At 43.8% G+C, this 19,605-nt stretch overlaps 1 protein-coding gene across 6 annotated transcripts in view; it reads left to right on the plus strand.

The window, feature by feature from the left end:
* Window positions 1–19,605, plus strand: part of CUX1 (cut like homeobox 1) — a 363,160-nt gene that overhangs the window by 216,314 nt on the left and 127,241 nt on the right. For all 6 annotated transcript variants that reach the window (XM_036278819.1, XM_036278820.1, XM_036278816.1 and 3 more), the window contains exons 5-8: window positions 5,211–5,348; window positions 9,677–9,800; window positions 13,513–13,589; window positions 14,956–15,022. In XM_036278819.1, coding sequence (XP_036134712.1) covers window positions 5,211–5,348; window positions 9,677–9,800; window positions 13,513–13,589; window positions 14,956–15,022 — 406 coding nt within the window. The remainder of the gene's footprint in view (window positions 1–5,210; window positions 5,349–9,676; window positions 9,801–13,512; window positions 13,590–14,955; window positions 15,023–19,605) is intronic.

The following is a 19,605-nucleotide window of genomic DNA, read 5'->3' on the forward strand; positions in this document are numbered from 1 at the left end:
TCTTTATGAAAAGATGATTTATACTTTTGAAACCTGTATACCAGTTATAAGATGGCATTTGTTGAAATTCAGCTAGTAAATTTTGATTTTTCCTGATACGTGATTTTTCTTGCTAACTAGTCAGAAGATACTGTATTTTTTTTTTATCCTCACCTGAGGACATTTTTGCATTTATCTTCAGATAGAGCGGGAGGGAGAGAGGGAGGAAGAGAGAGAGAAACATCGATGTGAGAGAGACACATCGACTGGTTGCCACCCACACGACCCCAAACGGGGCTGGGGACAAACTCCAACCGAGGTACGTGCCCTTAGTGGGAACCGAACCCTGGACTCTCTGGTCCGCAGGCTGACGTTCTAACTGCTGAGCCAAACCGGCCAGAGCGAAGATACTGTATTTTTTATGTTAGTAACATGATTTGAAACTTCTTTGGGCAAATATTTCATCAGGTTTGAGTTGGTTGGTAATAGGTACCATTTATTGAGTGTTAATCATGCCTGGAAGTTTTCTAAGGGTATGCACGTATTATCTTAGTGATTAAGTAACTTGTCTAAGGTTGCACAGCAAGTTAAATGGCACAGCTGGGATTTGAACACGTGCAGTCTGTCCCACGCTCTAAACCATTATGCTGTACTCTCTTTCATATGATAAGAGTCATTGAGACATTTTTGTAGAGGATGTTGTCTTTGCCCATAAGTTTATATAATGATAGGAACATTTCCAAGTCCCCCCTTTTAGAATGCTGTCACTATAGATGAGTTTCTTTGAAGAAGTAATATTTTTTCCCACTAAATATTAAAACATTACATTGACTTCAAAGACATAGATTATGTTTGTTTGTTTGTTTTTTAATATTTGCCAGACAACATATGACTGATAGCCATCTGCTGCCACAGAACAGGGCAGCTAATTTCGAATACTTAACTTTTTAAAAGAAAATTGTGTAACTCATCTTTAAGCTTAAAACTCTTAAATACTTTGCTACTAGAAAACAAATAAACCTTTCAGTCGTTCAAGGAACTGCAGTTTTTTTTCTCATACGCCAGATGTTCATCTTTGCAAGAGTCCTATTCTCTGATGGTTTTTCTCATCAAGAGGAGCATGAATTCAAACTCAGTCCTCAGGCTTTCTTCGGCACTGTATTTCTGTGAGACTGATGTGTTATTTTCAGCTCTAGAATTCTGTTTTATTCTTCTTTATATGTTCTATTTCTCTCCTTAATTGTGCACATAATTTTGTTTAAATCCTTAAGCACAGGTCTCCCTCCCTGACCACTGTGCTTTGCCTCTCTCCCTTCCCTTTGTTGTAGCCTTACTGGCTTTTCTCTCTGCCTTGAACATGCCACATTCACACCTACCTCTGGACCTTTGCAATGCTGTTTCTTCTGCCAAGGGTCTTCTCAGTCTCCCCTTTTCACCATCCAGATACCCATCACAGTGTCACCTCCTCCAAGAGACCCTCCCTGTCATTCTGTCTCCAGTCCCCAGTCCCCATTCTCTCTTCATTTCTCTCTTCATGCTTGGCAGTACTTAAACATATTCTGTTTTATTTGGTTCTGTTTTTTGTCTATCTCCCTCACTTCAGAATGTCACGTCTTTGAGAACAAGGTTTTGTCTTGTTCACCATTGTGTCCCCCCAGCACCTAGAACAGTCCCGATATCATAGAATGTGTACTTCGGCGCCAGCAGGAGACTGAACTGTTTCCCCCTGGATGCTGCGTCTTCTACATGGACTGACTGCCCCACAGTCTCCATGGGTCTAAACAATTGTCTCCTCTTTTTAAAAAAAATCTGCTTTTCCCAGTTTCTCTGTGTGGGAGTGGGCCCCTACTCATCTGTTCTGTGTGCCCCATTTTGTTTTACCTTTGTTATTTGTGAGCATGGTTTATCTCTCCTGTGAAACTGGGCCCAGCTGACACGACTAAATGTCCATCCCAGTGTCTCACTTGGGCCTTACCCAGAGCAGAGAGATGCTTAGGAAATACTTGTTAAATTAGAACTTGAAGAAACAGGATAATTTAGTTGGCTGCTAGTTCAGGAAGCAGAAATCTTCCTTAGAATTTTGCATACCTGTTTGCCTGGCTGACTTTTCTCCTCCTCCTTTCCCTTGAGTGAGGAGCCAGATATATTACAAGTCCCCTTCCCCCCACCCTGACTGTGTTGGCTGGCTGGAATTAATGAGATAATGTTACATGTACTTAGGAGAAGGTGCTGAATGAATACAGGTGACTGTTTTGCTGTTTGTTGTAATTATGTTCTTTGGGTCCTGTGTTGCATAACGAGCTCTATAGTGCCTCAAAGAGTGTTTTAGGAATTAACTATTAGATGATTATAAAACACATTGTAAGTTTGTCACAATGGGTGGATGGAACTGGCAATAAAGCATGTTGAATTGGAGGAGGCAGGGAAGACAGGTTGAGGATTTGGTGTGTTCCTGATCCACGTATGGGTGTGTTCTCTTGCCTCCCCCAGACAATTCTCTAATTGAGCTGCTGAGACTAGAGGCTTGTGACATTCAGAATAAGGCCTAACAATACTTGTGTGGGGTTTAAATGGCATTGGAAATCATTAACGAGACAAAAAAGCTATGATTTCCCCTAGATTAACATGCAGGTTGGGGTTTGGCATGCCAAAAGTCGTTGTTTTGGTCTCTAGCCCAAACACGCTAGAGTCATTATATTGTCATGTGGTAATTAGCTGTTCCTTTAATGCAAGTAATAAAAATTAAGCCTAAGAGGTACTTTAGCAATGCCTTTTACATAATCCAAAACAATATTCAAATGCTGTAGGCGTTTAGTCATTCAACTGTACTGTAGTAAAGTTTGAAGTTTAATGCATAGAGATGTTTGAACATTCAGTTCATTCTTTATTCTGTGACCAGTTTTGCTACTTAGGCATTAACCTTTAATAGTATTAAATTAAATGTACATGCCATAATGAATAATTATGAGATTGCCAGGATTTTCATTTACAATATAATGCTTTGAAAATTTGTCTAAAGGTCTAGTTACCATTCACTTGATAATGTGCATGTTGTTTTTATATGTCACTGTATTTCTTGCTGAATCAAACAAGGGAATCAATTTTTTATTTGAAGCAGACACAGTGGGTCCTGGACTTTTTTTTAAAGGAATGGACTGAAAAAGTTGTCAACAGTAATTTTAGGGATGGAGCAAAGTATACTAGCTTAGTTCTTTAAAGATATATGTGTACTGACAATTGTGCCAGAAAGCCTACATGAATGAACACTAATAGAATTTTATACAGGTACAGCGGCTCTCCTTCTCCTCAGTCCTTCCCTGACCTCTGTGTCAAGTTTAAATTGTAGTTCTATATGAAGGGAGCCGTGTGGGCATACTGTTTATTTCCTTCAGGCCATTTGCCCAGCACAAGGAGATGAAGGGGGGAATGGGGGTGGGGGGTGGGAATGTGCATTGGAAAATACTGAAATTAAAAAAACAAAAAACTGTACCTGAAATGTTCTGAGTAATTCAGTCTTTATTGTTGTTGCTAGTCCTACTTACAAAGAACTTTCTCTCCTAAATAGCTTTTGAAATCGAATTTAGTATGAATATTTTAATGCTGATTAAAATAATAATGAAAAGCCACAAATGAGAAAGTGACATAGTCATAAACTGTATATACTCTCAGAATACATGCCCGGCAGCCAGGGGTTTCACGGGATGGACAGCGTTGGTGTTAAACCCCACGCGCCAGTCTGCCGTTGTGCTGGACACATCCCAGTGCCTGCCTTTTGTAAACTCTGTAAAGACGTTGGCATCTCAGAGTTCCTGGCTCCTAGTAGACGCGTCGACTGAAACATGTGGATCTAGCCCTCATTTCCAGGAACCAGGGGTGGTCCGAAAAATTAATGACTCTGGTATTTGAAAATTAAGTGAGCTCTTGAATATACACCCATGTTGATCCACTGTGCTTGGTGTTTAGCATTCCTCAACTGGAGACTAAATCCTTGCAGCCATTTCACAAGTGATGCTGGCGTCCATACCAGAAATATCTTCAGTAATCTTTTCTAAGCCCAGCAGACTTGAATATTCTATTCTGATGGAGCCCAAGAGTTCTGGAGGAAGTGCTCCCCTGGTGCCCAGCAGGTGGATCATGAGTGCCTTTTAGGCAGCAGAAGAAAAAATAAAAGATCGAATGGACACCAGAAGAATGTTTAATGTCTTTCCATTTTGTGCTAAAGGCCAGTAGCCAGTACCATAAATTCTGTGTCTGCAGTCGCTAATTTTAGATTAAGATCTAGTTTTTTGTAAGTAAATCTGTTGGCAGATAGTACATTGAATTGGCCATAAGACTTCATGTAACTGGCCCAGATGCCATTTTCTGCTGTTTATACAATAATTAGAGTGTGGTAGCCCCCTGACTACCTGGCCCAGTAGTCTAGGATGGGTCACAGAGTGTTGGCTCACCAGCTCACCTGACTCTCTTGTTAGTGTCCTTGGTTAGTAAAGAAGGATTGTGATGGAAAGTGAGCATGTCCAAAGTAGGGTATGCCCTTATCAAGGCTGTATTTATTTCCTCCACTCCATCAGGGGATCTTCCTTGTTGGAACATCAGTCGCTTGGGGTTAGCAGAGTTGGATTCGAGTTCTCTCTGCCCACTAACTAGCTGGGCTTCCCTGAGCTTTAGTTTCTACTTCTGTGAAAGGAACTAATACACATCTTACAGCTTTCCTAGCATTATTGTGAGGCTGAAATGAGAAAATGTCTGTAAAATTGTTTTGTAACAGTGACTTCATCAGAGTATCAGGTGTTATTTCAGCTTCATAAGATTTATTGTAAACTTGTGGCTTATGACACCTCCCCCACACTATCGACGCTCCCGTGCAGCTCCAGGGGCGTGGACGGTTTTCCAGCACGCCTCCCCTCACTGGTGCTCAGAGACTCAGGGTCGCACTGTGCCAGAGCAGTGGGCATATCCTAGTGAGTCCATGACCATTTCACCCCATTTTTATGCTTTGGGTGCCCTGGGGTGGGTTTGTGTACATATCCTTTGTAGCCAACAGAGAAGTACCCCCATTCCAGCCATGGGACTCCCAGGGACTCTGAAGGAGGTGGCAAGGACACAGATACCCCAACTCCAGGCAGGTGGTGGCAGCCACAGGGCTGGAGACCTGCCTGAGCCTCCGTGTGACCATGAAGGTGGCTTGTCTGCATCCAGAGTGGGCTGATGTGTGCTTTCCTCTCGTGCAGATCCCGCACCAGCCCTGGATCTCGGGCAGCAGCTCCAGCTCAAAGTGCAGCGCCTGCACGACATTGAAGCAGAGAACCAGAAACTTAGGGAAACACTCGAAGAATACAACAAGGAATTTGCTGAAGTGAAAAACCAAGGTTGGTAGAAGATGTATTCTTTGCTTGGCTTTTGTTTTTTTTTAATTACCTTCCCCATACTGTTGGGACTAGCTGTAATTGTAATATACGTCATAAAGTCAGGGTGGGGTACGGACCAGAATCGTTAAAGAGAGATAATAATAATGCTTAGCTATTTAGGAGTAAAAGTTTTCCTCTGCACAGTAACTACATATGAAGTTATTGCCCTGTGACGAGACTGATCGGGATTCTTCCAAAATTCTTTCTGATCATGTGATAGGATCTGCCTTTTAAAAGAATAATGTGTTGCCTGTGGGCGACACCTGTCAGAGAGCCAGCTTATGATCAAAGGGTCACATGCAGTAAGTCATTTAATAATTGCTGCCGATACATTAAGGCTTTAGCCGCATCCTACAGGTCTGCATGCTTAAGCACTACTGTTTCTTTGTCAGTGTCACCTATTCATTACGAATTTAATGAAAGAAAATGACCTCTTGGTGTGGTTGCCCAGCCGACAACAAGACAGAGAGGGCAAAGGTGGCCAGGTTTTTCCTGTCAGGGAAGAACAAAGAAATTGCTCCTGCACCTAAAATCCAGATGTGTTCAGATTCCGGGAGCCTATGGCTTTTTTGTCCTGAAGAAAAATCGCAGCCCTATCTGACAGCAGCTGCAGGTTTTTCAGGAAGCTGCGAGGAGAAATGCAGCCTATTGGTTTTTGTTTGGGGTTTGGGTGAGGAAGGAGCTAGAAAGGAAAGGCAAACCACTTCAGTGACCTACCTCCTCTGAGTGGCCTTCTGTTTGATATTCTCCAAGAGTTGGGTAAAGAATTAACTGATGAAGATTTTTAAAAGTGTTTTTTGGCCCTGGCCAGTTTGGCTCAGCGGTTAAGAGCGTCGGCCTGCGGTCCAGAGACACCTGGGTTTGGTTCCCGCAAGGGCATGTGCCTTGGTTGCTGTTTGTCCCCGGCCCTGGATGGGTCGTGCGGGTGGCAACCACTCGATGTGTCCCTTTCACGTCGATGTTTTTCTCTCACTCACTCCCTTCCACTCTATCTGAACAAAATATTGAAAAAAAGGTGTCCTCGGGTGAGGATAAAAAAAAGGGGGGGGGGGGTCGGCTTTGAGCCCTTTGAAGACAGGCTTGCAAGGAGGGAGTGTCCACGGAAAGGATCCAGAAAAAGACTATGATGAACAGCTGGCAGGTACAGGCCCGGGCGGTGCAGGCAGCAGTCCTGTGGGTTTTCTTTCTCGGGAGACTAGAGGTGGGGGATAGCTGAGACATCCCCCCCCCCCACACACACACACACACACCCCTCCGTGTGGTGCCGCAGGGAACTGTGAGTCATTGGGACTTAGAGACAGCTTTATCGTGCTGGAAAGTTAGGTGTTAGACTTACTGGGCTGGGATCTGGGTAGAAGAAGGTGCTGCCTTTGCTCCCAGCAGGAGTTGTTTCTTTTCAGAACCACCCAAATGCTCAGATGAAAGATAACCTGGAAATACCCACGCCTGGGTTTCTCTGCAGCCCTACGCAAAAGGAGTGAGCTATTTTTCCTTCCACCCAGCAACCTCTAACATCTTACTCTGATGGATCCACTCTTTTTGTTGTCTTTATTTTCACTTTGTTTTGTTGGAGGGTGGTGCAGGTGTCTTTCCCCCCATCTTGCTTCGTCAGTGCCTCCATGGCCAGTTAGTTGCCCAGCGAGGACCATAGCTGAGTGTGAGATGCTCTGCTGCCCAAAGGCCCCATTGTATGGGTGTTTATAAATGAAATAGTATATTATATAATCAGAGACTTGAGAACAAAGGCACTGGGGGTATACAGGCCTGGTTTGAGTCCCTTCATTGCCACTACTTAGCTGTGTGACCTTGAACAAGGGATCTCACTTTGTTATAAGCTTCATTTTCTTGGGTGGGGGAATTCTCATACTAACCACATAGGACTCTTGTAGGTAAATGAGATGCTGGTGAGACATTTAGCACTGTTCCTGACACTCCATAAAATCAGCTGCTCTTCTTGAGTACTGTTGTTTTTTTTCTAGAAATTACTCCACTTTTCTTTCTTCATTGATATCTTAACAGATTTCCCTAACCTCCAGAAAAATGTCAAGTCCCTCCTTTTCTTCCCAATATAAAAATGATTTTAATTTGGAAGGATTGGGGTGCATGTCACTTGTTTTAATCATCACAGCCATATTGTATGTTAATAAAAAGTTAGAGCAGGAAAGGAATTTATCATGTGCTATAATTCTTCCTCGCATTTAAAGAGGAGTAAGTTGGGGCCCCGGGTACAGCCAGTTAGAACAGAACACGTCAGTGCCCTTTCTGGCACCCTGTTCTTTCTTTTCACCTGCTCATATGGAGGGGATCCTGCTGGGACACACCCAGGAGAATGTCCTGGACCTAGGCCTGGGTACAGGAGGAGAACCAGAGTCAGAGGCTCCAGGACAAGTCATCCCCTAGCTTAGACTCAGCTGATCAGTGAGCAGCCCACCTGGGGTTGGGGGGGTAGCAAAGAGACCTCATAAGACAGAGTGGGAGCCCCCAGCTAGTGTCCCTGGAAGGAGCATAGATGTTGAGAAATCTCACTGGAATGAGCACTGTGGGTCCAGGGGCTGAACAGATATTTCTAACCAATTGTTAGAGGCAGAAATGCTATATATTTGCATCGTTGCATAGACCATTGACTTGCAGAATGTGCAGGCGTTTTCAGAGGTGACTTGTCTTGATGTTCATTTGGAAGTGTTCCACTTATGCCCAACTTTGTTTGACCCTGTCGGTGTGGCTTGACAGTAATGTGTACCACTAACCATTATGGTCACAGAGCATTTTGTTCAGGCCCAAAATAACCAATCCAAAAGGCAGAAAGCCCCCATTCTTCTTTCAAATGCCCTGACAGGGTCATGCGTTTTAATTCCCTATGTCTTCTTTAAGGAGAACATTCTGGGTTCCACTTAATAAAAAGGGCCAATTTCTTCTTTTAACAGAAGATCCTTTAGCTTTTATCCACTAAGCCACATAAATACTAAATTTCCAGTTGATGTGCTCCTACCTTGCCCAGCATGTTTGTGCCATTCAGGCAGTAAAGGTGGTCATGAGTTACAACCTGAAGGAACAAGGGCCACCAATCCAAGCTGTATCTTGGGCAAAGATCTAGCAGGTGGCATTGTCCCATGAGCCTTGAGCCCCATTGCTACAAGCCCTGTCAGGGCCTCCCCCTATCAGCCCAGCCTCTGCTCCTTCATTCATTTGTGCCTCAGTCATTTTCAGAGCACCCACCTGTGTCCAGGTGCTGGAGCCACAAAGAGTACCAGCTGTGCCTTCTAAGAGATGGATTCATGTACAGCAGGTGTAGCTCCCCAAGAGCTCTACTCTCCTTAGTGTTGGGACCACAGTGCTCTGCCAGGGACTGTCCAGCATGCCGGATGGCGTGGGGGTATCTGTGGGGGGCAGCATGTGTAGTGGTCCTGCCCTAGAGATGCCATGGGTCTGAGATAGGACGCTGCCCCATTCATTATGTCTCATCTACTTTGGCGTTCCCATTTCAGGTAACTGAAATGATAGCTGTAAACATGCCATCCCTTGTGGTGTGGCCTGAGTTTACCAGGGACATCCTGCCCTCCCAAGGGGCCCTGTGTCCTGAACCTGGCACTGCAGAGCTCCTTCTTTGCACAGCACCACTCCCCACCCCCTTGACCCTCACCCTCCCTCAGGTGCAGCTCACCCAGGCCCTGTTTGTCTGCTCTGCACACAGCAGCCATAGTCTGCCAGACTCTGGCCTGGGCAGAGGGTACTTTCTGTACCCAAGCTGCAGGGTGGGTTCCTTCCAGCCAAAGAAATGCACGCTCTGTCCACTTAGCACACTCCATGTTTCATCACTGTGACAGCAAAAGAGTGCCCACACTAGGGAGGCCTGTAGAGGTATGTGACTTTGACTAAGACGTCGTCTTCCAAGATGTGCACACAATTATGAACTGTTTTCTTTGTAAGAAAGTACTTAAACCCACACTAAAACTTTATTAATTTCCCTCAGTAGAGGACTAATTTAAGACTCATCAATAAGATGTTATATTTTACCATTGATTCCCCCTCCTTTTTTTAAGTTGTATTAGAGAAACCATAGCTCTTCTTCCCAGCAAAATCCATTGATCCTCCTCAACCTAAACGTTTAAAGTTCAATTTAACATTTAGGGAGTAAAAGGTCTCTGAAGGGACTCGTAACCATTGATTTTGTGTCAGAGTTGAAGAGCTAAAGTTTAAAACACACCGATCCTACTCGGTTACGAAGGCCTGTATATATAGCCACACGGAACTATGCTTCTCTGAGTGTAGTTTTTTTTTTCTTTCTGCAGAGGTTACGATAAAAGCACTTAAAGAGAAAATCCGAGAATATGAACAGACTCTGAAGAACCAAGCCGAGACTATAGCTCTCGAAAAGGAACAAAAGTTACAAAATGATTTTGCGGAAAAAGAGAGGTGAGCGCGTGTTGGGATTTACATGTACTGACATATGTATTACTTCTAAACTTCACCTGACAAAGCAGTTTTTAAAATGTACTTGTGAAATATGCCCAGGTTGTAAACCAAAATCCTAGGGGCTGTAGACAAAATTTTATTTGAAAAGTAAAGGTGTTTCTTGTTCTGTAATGGGTGAGACAACCTTAAATGAAGTGCACTGGTCTTTCTCTGCCAGGGGACCGTGTCAGTCAGCAGACCAGCGTGTGTCTGTCCGGGCCATGCAGGTCCAGAGGTTGAGCATGAAGTGTGTGTGGTTGGCACATGGCAATTGTACATCTTTTCATTGCCTCACAGTGCTTCGTATATCAAGGAGCTGATGTCAGTAAAGTATGTGAATGAGCCCTCTAACTGCTGTGAGTTTTAGATCTCGGATGGCCTGCTTCACCCAAAACTTTTCCACACATAGGGAGCTGGTTTTTCACTATGGTGATGATGTAATGAAAGTTAGATTTCTTGTAAAAACTGTAATATGATATAAGTTGGGTTTTTAGAACTCTGGTGAAATACAGATTTTATATTTTAAACCTATTATGAAGAAGTATGTGTATCAATTAACAAGAAACACTAAAGGTGTGCCCTTAAGTAGGAGGCCGGGCCTGCTGTGTGTCCCGGGAACTTTGCGTGCAGCTGCTTGCACTTCCATAAGGCGGGCTCCGTAAAGATCCCGGGTATCACTGAGGCCTCTCTGGAGTACTGTTAAGCTGGCTTCATTTAGGAAAGAAGAAGAAGGCCCACTCCACTCACCTAGTGCCTACTCTGCACCTGCCAGGCCCTCTTGGAACATATTTCCAAGTCCAGAACAGACCTGCAGAATGGACCTGTCATTTTACAGATAGAGAAACTGGGCCTCAGATTAGCTGCTCTCCCACCTAGTCGGCCTGAGATGGGACCAGGGCCTGATCCACCATGGCAGCCCTGGCCTCCCAGAGGCTTCACTGAAGTCCTCTCTTCAGGACCAGGGCCAAACCCAACTCTGCACAGGGACACAGCACCCACACTCCTGGGATAGCGGGGCTGGGCGCAGCCCGCAGAAAAGAAGTCAGGGCTCTCAAAGATGAGTGGACTCTTAATGGGAAAGCACTTTATACCCAAAGAGATCGCTCACCGTGTTATAGATAATGGGTAGAGTAGGAATGTAAGCAATTGAAATGCTTGCCAATGAGAAATGGGTTAGTAAAAGATGGGCCATCCCTAACTGGAACATTATGTAGCCATTAAAATATTATATGTACAGTGTGATTCCATCTGCATAGAGCAAACTCATACATTACAAAAGTGTATGTGGCAATTTAATTTTTTTTTATTCGTGTGTGTGTGTGTGAGAGAGAGAGAGAGAGAGAGAGAGAGGTTGATTTTCTTTTTTATCCTCACCCGAGGACATTTTTCCATTTTTTGTACAGATAGAGTGGGAGGGAGAGAGAGGAAAAGAGAGAGAGGGAAACATCGATGTGAAAGGGACACATCGAGTGGCTCCCACCCGCACGACCAACCAGGGTCGGGGACAAACTGCAACCGAGGTACATGCCCTTAGCGAGAAACGAACCCAGGTCTCTCCGGACTGCAGGCGGATGCTCCAACCGCTGAGCCAAACCGACCAGGGCTTAATATTTTTAAGTTGACTTTTCAAATTAGAAAAAAGGATTTATTCTGTTAAAATTATGAGTAAGTGGCCCTGGCCGGTTTGTTTCAGCAGTTAGAGCGTCGGCCTGCGGTCCTGAGAGACCCAGGTTCGGTTCCCGCTAAGGGCGCGTACCTCGGTTGCAGTTTGTCCCTGGCCCTGGTCGGTTGTGCGGGTGGCAGCCACTCGATGTGTTCCTTTCACATCGATGTTTCTCTCTCTCTCTCTGTTCCTCTCTCTCCCTCCCACTCTACCTGAACAAAAAATGGAAAAATGTCCTCGGGTGAGGATTTAAAAAAAAAAAAAAAAAATTATGAGTAAGTGACTAACCACTGGGGGTGAAGGACACAGCTAGATCTTTACCTAATTCTTTACATGAAAAACTTGAACTAGAACTAGGATTTAAATATTAATGCTTAAATCATGTACATAGTGAAAGAAAACTTGGGCAAATATTTTGTTTTTAATAATTTTGGAGTGGAGAAGTCTCTATAAGCATTAAAGAAAAATTATCTAAATATAACTGCCTAAAATTTAAAACAAATACCAATATACAGCATTTTTTTTCTTTCTTTCTTTTTTTTTTTTTTTTTTGTGATACGTGCCCCTAGCAGTAACCGAACCTGGGACTCTGGTCCGCAGGCCAATGCTCAACCACAAAGACAAACTAGCCAGGGCTAGACTGCATTTTTAAAGCATCAAGAGACTGGGAAGTATTAGCACCACATAAGAAAAAGGACTAATTTTACCAGCTGGTGTGGATCAATGGATTGAGCATCATCCCATGGACTGTGAGGTCCTGGTTTGATTCCTAATCAGGGCACATTCCTGAGTTGCTAGCTCGATCCCCAGTGGGGGACGTGCAAGAGGCAGCCGATCACTGTATCTCTCTCACATCGATGTTTCCATGTCTCTCTCCCTTCCTCTCTCTCTAAAAAATCAATAAAAACATATTAAGAAAAAGGGCTAATTTTCTTTATATACAAAGAACTCTTGCACCTTATATTACATGTGAGTTTATATTGCAACTTAGTATATTACACGAGTGTGTATTACACTATAGTATATTACATGTGAGTTTACATTACACTGTAATATATGAGTGTATATTACTCTATACTGCAGTGCATATTACATTATATTTCTGTACATGTAGAAAAATTTTAGAAGGCTATGAAAGAGCCATATCTGAGAAAGAAATAGAACCAAGGAAGGGAAAGGACATTTACCTTCCATGCTTTTATAATATTCGTGTTGTTTCTGTTTTTTTAACTCAGGGTATATATTAGTGTTATAATTGAAGTATGTGAAAATGTGAGCATTCTATTTCCATAGGTGATGGAAAACTTGGGCGATTTTTTTTAAACTGTTATTTCTACTTTTCTGTATTCCAAGGTTTATTATTATGAGAGCATGTGTTATATTCATATGATGTAAAAATAATAAAGTTATTTCTGGAAAATTTTCTGCAGATTAGGAGGAAGGAATTCTATTTATTGACCAGGGAATTCATTTGGAGATCATGGGAAATGTAAATATGTGGAATGTAGTTTAAAACATTCAGAATTTCCCATTAGGTATTGCAGTTGCATTCGCATGCTATTATAACAGAAATGGAACAGCTGTCAAGTCTGTTTAGTACATCCTTTATTCCAACAAATTCCTTCATTGTGTCAGCAAAATGTAAGTGTATCATTCTTCTTGGGCTGACTTCAGAAAACAGTGAGTGCATGATGATGATGATTTTTTTTTTTAATATCTGGCTTTTCAGAAACAAATTACATTTAGGATAGCCTTCTACATCAGTTACCACCCATCAAGTCCCGTAGGATGCATGCTTCACTTTATGTAACGTGGGTACTAAGTTGGGCTGTACAAGGTCAGGAAGCAGGCTCCACAGTGCTTCTGGCCTGACAAGTGATCCCTGATCATGTGCCTGTCACTGGCTGTGTGTGTTATGGTGAAGATAGCTGATTGTCATAGCTTCAGAACACAAGATGTTTATGTTGGTAAACAAGATGACTGACCTGGCTTTCTTCTCTTCCTTTTCAGAAAGCTGCAAGAGACACAGATGTCTACCACCTCAAAGCTGGAGGAAGCAGAACATAAAGTTCAGACTCTGCAAACAGGTGTGATATTCTTCATCCTTGTCAAGTTGATGCAGGGAAGACTGAAATGGGGGAAGTTTGGTCAATCTCCAGTTCCCCCAGACCCCCTCTGATATCTGTTGCCCTGCCCTGCTGAGCCTGGAGGAGGAGGGAAGGGAGCCCACGCTCCAGAATGCCTCATAGAGCCCCCAGCTTCTCTACCTTGACTTCTATTAGTCACCCACACTGAGTTGTTAATGTCGAGGTGGGAGGATCTGAATTACATTTTCATCCCTTCCACAAGCCATTCTTTCTTTCTGCTCTCTTTCCAATAAACTCACCTAAATCACCAAACTGTCAAGGACTGACATTTCATTTGGAACAATATTAGGAAAAGGAAAAAAAACACATATTTCTGCCCTTAGTGAAGTTAAGAACAGTAATAACAGACCTTTAAAATTTAAAAGATAGCAAGAAAGGTTATGCTAAATTTTTTATTACTCTTTTCCTTTTTCTTTTTGTTCTGAAAGACAAATAGCACTATATAGTTCATTTAAATATGGGAAATAATCACAACAAACTTAGACAAATGAATAATACTCAAAATCTGTAAAGACTTCCTAAAAATCAATACAAATAGATAAACAGTCCAGTAGAATAGTGAGATAAGGATGTGAACAGGCATTTTGCAGAACAAATGCACATGACTGGTACACACATGAAAAAATACTAACAATTTTTAATAGTCTAGGAAATGCTAATTAAATCGGTAAAAAATTATTTTGCCTATCAGATTGTCAAACAAATTTTTGATCGATGATCTTCGGTGTTGGTGAGAGTATAGGAAAATCGTCACACTCCTAGTATTAATGGGAATGTAATTTGCCCCTTGGGAGGCCAGCTGGTGGTGTTGATCTGCTGTTGGAATGTTGAAGCTCCTTATCCCAGCCTTTCCACTTCTCGGCGCGCCAAAGTGCCTGGCTTACGGCAGGCAGGCTCCATACCGGGGCTCATTGTTGCTGATGTTGTCTGTGTCCTGAGAGTGGCATGCCAGTCTGCTAAGGGAAAGGGCAAGGGCAAGTCGCGGAGAATATTTGTACCATCGTATTTACGGGATATGAAAAATATGTAGATACACGTGCAATTATGTATGGAAATATTTTTAAATAACAAAATATATTTAAAGGGGGAAATCTAAACACTAAACTATAAACAGTGGTTATGTCTGAGGAGGTGAGTGAGATGAGATGAGGTGGAAGTGAAAGAGGATTTTCCATTTCATTCTGTATACTTTTGTAATTTTTTATTCTTTTGAAACGAGAATATATTACTTGTATACTGTTCCTTTTTTAATTTAATTTAAACAATTAGTGTCTTATATAATGGTTTTATGTCCTCTGCCTTTCAGCCCTGGAAAAAACTCGAACAGAATTATTTGACCTGAAAACCAAATATGATGAAGAAATTACTGCCAAGTAAGTCTCTGCCTGGCCTCCTCCATCTGCATGCATTTGGTCAGGTCTCAACTGATTTTGCCAATCCATGAAGGATTTTCCCTGCTCCCTTCTGTCTGTTGGTTTTGCAAAGTAATACGAGGTGTAGAAGGTGCTTGGCCTCTGAACTGCTGTAAGGAATACACGGCCATTCCATGAATTGCTTGTATCAGTTTGATACCCAAGCTCTGGTGCTCTCAGAACAGTACTTCCACCTGAAACTTTTTCTATTGATTTTAGAGAGAGAGAAAGGGAGAGGGAAAGAGAGAGATAGAAACATTGATGAGAGAGAATATCAACTGGCCACCTCCTGCATGCCCCCCACTGGGGATTTGGCCTACAACCTGGGTATGTGCCCTGACTGGGAATCGAACCGGTGACCTCTTGGTGCAAGGGTCAACACTCAACCACTGAGCCACGCTAGCCGGGCTGAAACTTTTTTACTTAATTTTTGTGAAGCCTGATTAACACTGTGCCTTTTTCTAAAAAATTCTGGAAATGAGTCAGCTTATAGAAGATGGGATACATGGGATGTTTTGTAGAACTTGCTTGGTCTATACAAATCACATCACCTGTTACTCGTGCCAGAGTCCTTCATTCCCACACAGGTTTATTAGTTCAAGTCATACCTTAAAACACTGAGTGTCCCTATGCAGACACATGCATATAGTGAATGTGCGTATTTGGGCAGGTATATCACACAAGGCTCTGTAAGAAGGAAGTCAGTGACCTGCCATAGGATCACTTCTTGGCAGCCCACCCTCCATGCAGAACACCAGAAAAGAAGAAATAATTTTGACATAAATCAAGCAACGTGAAGAAACCACGAGTGTTCCTAGCCATGGTATCCTCTCCTAAAGTCTAGACAGGTGATGCCAGGCTAGAGTTTGACCATCTTGTCCTATTCTGGGAGCCTCTTCCCATCTCCCCCAGAAGCCTGTGTGCCCTGGCTGTGTGTCTTGGGTGGCCTATTCAAGGAAGAAAGTTCTGCTGTGCTTGCTTACAGGCCTCGGTGGGGGATGGGAGGGCACTAGATAGTGCCACCTTCCTCCCAGGATCACAATGTAAAACAGTCACTCCTATGGATCTCACTCATAAACCATCTTGGAAAACACTGCTTTGAGAGTGTTAGAAAAGATCAAGTTCCAAAAGGCCGTATCTCCTGTGTGCTTTCCCCACATGGCTATCAGCTATGGACATGCACCTATTTGGGGAAAAGAAACTACTTGATGACAGAGTATCTACTGAAGCTGTTCAGAATTGACAGCAAAGAATGTCATTTGTCACATGGTGGCTAAATACTGTCCCTGGTTTAGATTCATCCTTTTTTTTTTTTTTTTTTTTTTCTTATTGGGCTTCTAAAAAGCCACATGGAAAACTTGTGTCCATCTGATTGGTTTGTTTTGGGGACTGAGGAAGCAACAGAGAACAGCCATCCAATAAGAACTTAAATTTTCCTCTGCTCTCAGATTTTCATCTTCTCTAAGTAAGGGAACATGGTGGCTGGGGAAGTGACTGGGAGACAGAACTAGAGATCAAGGGATGTCTTAGACCTTGTCCCCATCCTCTACTGGCCTCGCCGTCGTCCAGGCTAATTCTGGGGATTGATCCACTTCTCTCAACCAGAACCAGAAACTTGAATCAAAAAGTAGAGATCTCTTGCTCAAAATGAAAATGTTTTGCTTCGGGACTGGCTGTTGTCATAAACTGCTGACAGGCATGGACACTCCTGGGGTGTGTTCCTCCTGCGATCATAGCAGGAAATTTTCTTGTCTTCTCCAGGGAGGCAAGGTGTGGTATGCATGTGTGCACGCGGAGAGAACAAGCCCGACAGGTACATGATGTACCTGACTCAAAGATAACAGGTCCAGCCCTGGCCGGTTTGTCTCAGTGGTTAGAGTGTCAGCCCGCTGTCCAGAGAAACCTGGGTTCGGTTCCCGCTAAGGGCACGTGCCTCAGTTGCAGTTTGTTCCCCGCCCTGGCTGGGTCATGCAGGTGGCAACCACTCGTGTCCCTTTCACGTCGATGTTTCTCTCTCTCTCTCCCACTCTATCTGAACAGAAAATGGAAAAATGTTCTCAGGTGAGGATTAAAAAAAGGGGGGGTGTAACAGGTCCACTAATTAATCCAGCAGGCACTCTTGGAGGCCTTCTTTGTGCCTAGACCTGTGCTGGACTCTGGAAAGCCTGGAATAAAAGGGTCATGGGAGAGAAAAACCATTGCAATCTTGTGCAATCACTTCTGTAATAGAGGGGACATTAGTTATGATGGGTACCTGTGCCACTCAGGGTCGCTGCAGAACACCAACAGCATACTCCAACTAGGGTAATCAGAGAGTTCAACATTTGGACTGCTTGCTGTGGCATGGACCAGGAGGAGGGGGACTGCAAAGGGATTACAGCATTCCTAGCGAGCACTGGCCAGAGTTCACCATGCCCAGGTTTGAAGAGACTACCTTGGGAGGAGCTGGTGGCCTTTGAGAGGATTGAGACATCTGGGGCAGTACCAGCAACCCCCTAGCCTTACACTCCTCCCTTTCCCTGCCAGGACTCCTCACGGCAAACTTAAAAGCCAGAGGGCAGCCTCTAGAAGATGGGGGAAGGGAGCTGGAAATGGGAAGAGCTGGTGTCCCACACAGGACCCCACCCAGCTGGAGTGAAAGGAAAGAACTGTCAAGGAAGCCTTCCTGAAGGGAGTGATGTGTGATTTGAGGTTGAAAGATGAGTCTAGTTGAGGGGTTCCTGGAGGCAGTTTGTGGAAACACAGGCTGGCAAGGCTGTTCTTCTGGAGGACCAGCCAGAAGTCCCCAGTGGCTTCTCTGAAGGATCAAGGTGGGCACAGTGGATGTTGAGGGGCTGGACTCAGGCTCAGACAGGCGTTGGGCATTTCCCAAATCAGAGATGGATGGCTACTAACAAAAGGCAGCCTGGGGCCAAACACTTAGCTGTAAATGGTTCCCAGAGTAAGTAATCCGCAAAAAATGTAGAGAATGGACTGAGATAATAATTGCTACTTTCTTTTAACTTCGGAGGCAATTGCTTCAGTCTTGGCGATCCCACATGAAGCTTCCCCCTCCGCATTCCTCTCCCCTTTTCTGGGAAAGGTTTGTCACTACCATCTGTTTCAGCCCCAACCTACGTATATTTTATTAGATTAGACAGCTTTTCATTAATACATATGAATATAAGCCCTCCAGGGGCAAATCTTTTCACAAATAGTCTTAATACATTTCAAAACAATTTATTTTCTCTCTTCGAAAGGAGAGAGTCTTATATATTTGTTGACGGAAAGTGTAGGAAGACGGTTGGGGAGGCTTAGGGGAACATGGGCTTTGGAGAGCACTGCCCTGGGAGTGGTTCCTGGAGGTCCACTACTCACTCTCCCTGTGTGACCTTGGATAAGCTCATTGACCTCTACATCTTCCTTTTCTCACTTGTACAATGGGTGAACTAGTAGTCAAGGCATGGGGTGGATGTGAAGAGTGATGAGAAAGTGTTTGTGCAGCACATAGCACACAGTGACGGCACTGTCAACAGCAGAAGCTATTCCTTGCAATCTCACAGTAGGACTTGGGGTGCTTTTCTGAAATTAACAGGCCTTGGAGAAGATTGGCCTTCCTGGCATCATTTTCCCCTTGAGATTTAAAGAGCACATGTTGCCTCTTTTGCTGGAAGATGTCACTGGGGTGACCATCCCTCACCCCCATTTTGTAAAGAAGCCTGCAGGTCGAAGGCACCAAGGCTGTTCCAAGACCCCTGTTTATTGTGTACAGGCATCACCCTGCGTCAGCTGGGACAGCATGGGCTAACTGTGACGGCGACGGCAGCAGTAAAGTTTTCCATGTGTAGGCTTGAAGCAAAATGTAATTAGCCTTTATGTGCAGAACAAGGACCCATTGATGAATACAGCTGGTCTTTGTTTGGTCCTGTCATTGAGAGTGGGAGGTAAAAGTGTTCTTCTTCATGTTTATTAATGCAAGATTCCTTAGACAAATGGCAAGCACAGTTTAATATTTGTTGGAACATAGCGGCATTTGCCAAAACAGTTGTTGTGTAATGCGATTGCAGGTTTTCGGATTATAACCATTTCTGGGTTAAATAAATGATTTCTCTGCCTTTTTTTTTTTAGTTAAAAAAAGTACCTCTTTCTCAGATGGTCACCCTGTGCACAGATCTTCCCACTTCTCTTAGCAAATGGAAACTTAGCACCTAATGACTTTAATTTGGAGATTCTAGCAAAGCAGAGTGGTGTGGAGTGGTTCCCAGGGTGGACTTGGAGGTGGGCAGGCTGCTTTCAGCAGGCAGCAGTGGCCCTGGAGAGAGGCATGGCCCTTCACCCAGGCCCTCATCTCTGGGCCGTCTTTCGCAGCTGTTGGCTGGTGCTCAGGGTTAGGTTGCTGCTGCACACTGCAGGAGGAATGCAGTGCTCCCAGGCAAGATACCAGCATTCTGAGCAAAAATGCAGGAGTTCCCATTTTAGCTCAAGTCCATGGCTGCCACCGTCTTGCTCTGTCCCCTAGAATCCTGTCTGCAAAAGGAGCTTCAGTTGTAACACACATAGTCAGT

The sequence above is a fragment of the Molossus molossus genome, unplaced genomic scaffold (genome assembly GCF_014108415.1).
Source record: "Molossus molossus isolate mMolMol1 unplaced genomic scaffold, mMolMol1.p scaffold_m16_p_3, whole genome shotgun sequence".
NCBI lineage: Eukaryota > Metazoa > Chordata > Mammalia > Chiroptera > Molossidae > Molossus > Molossus molossus.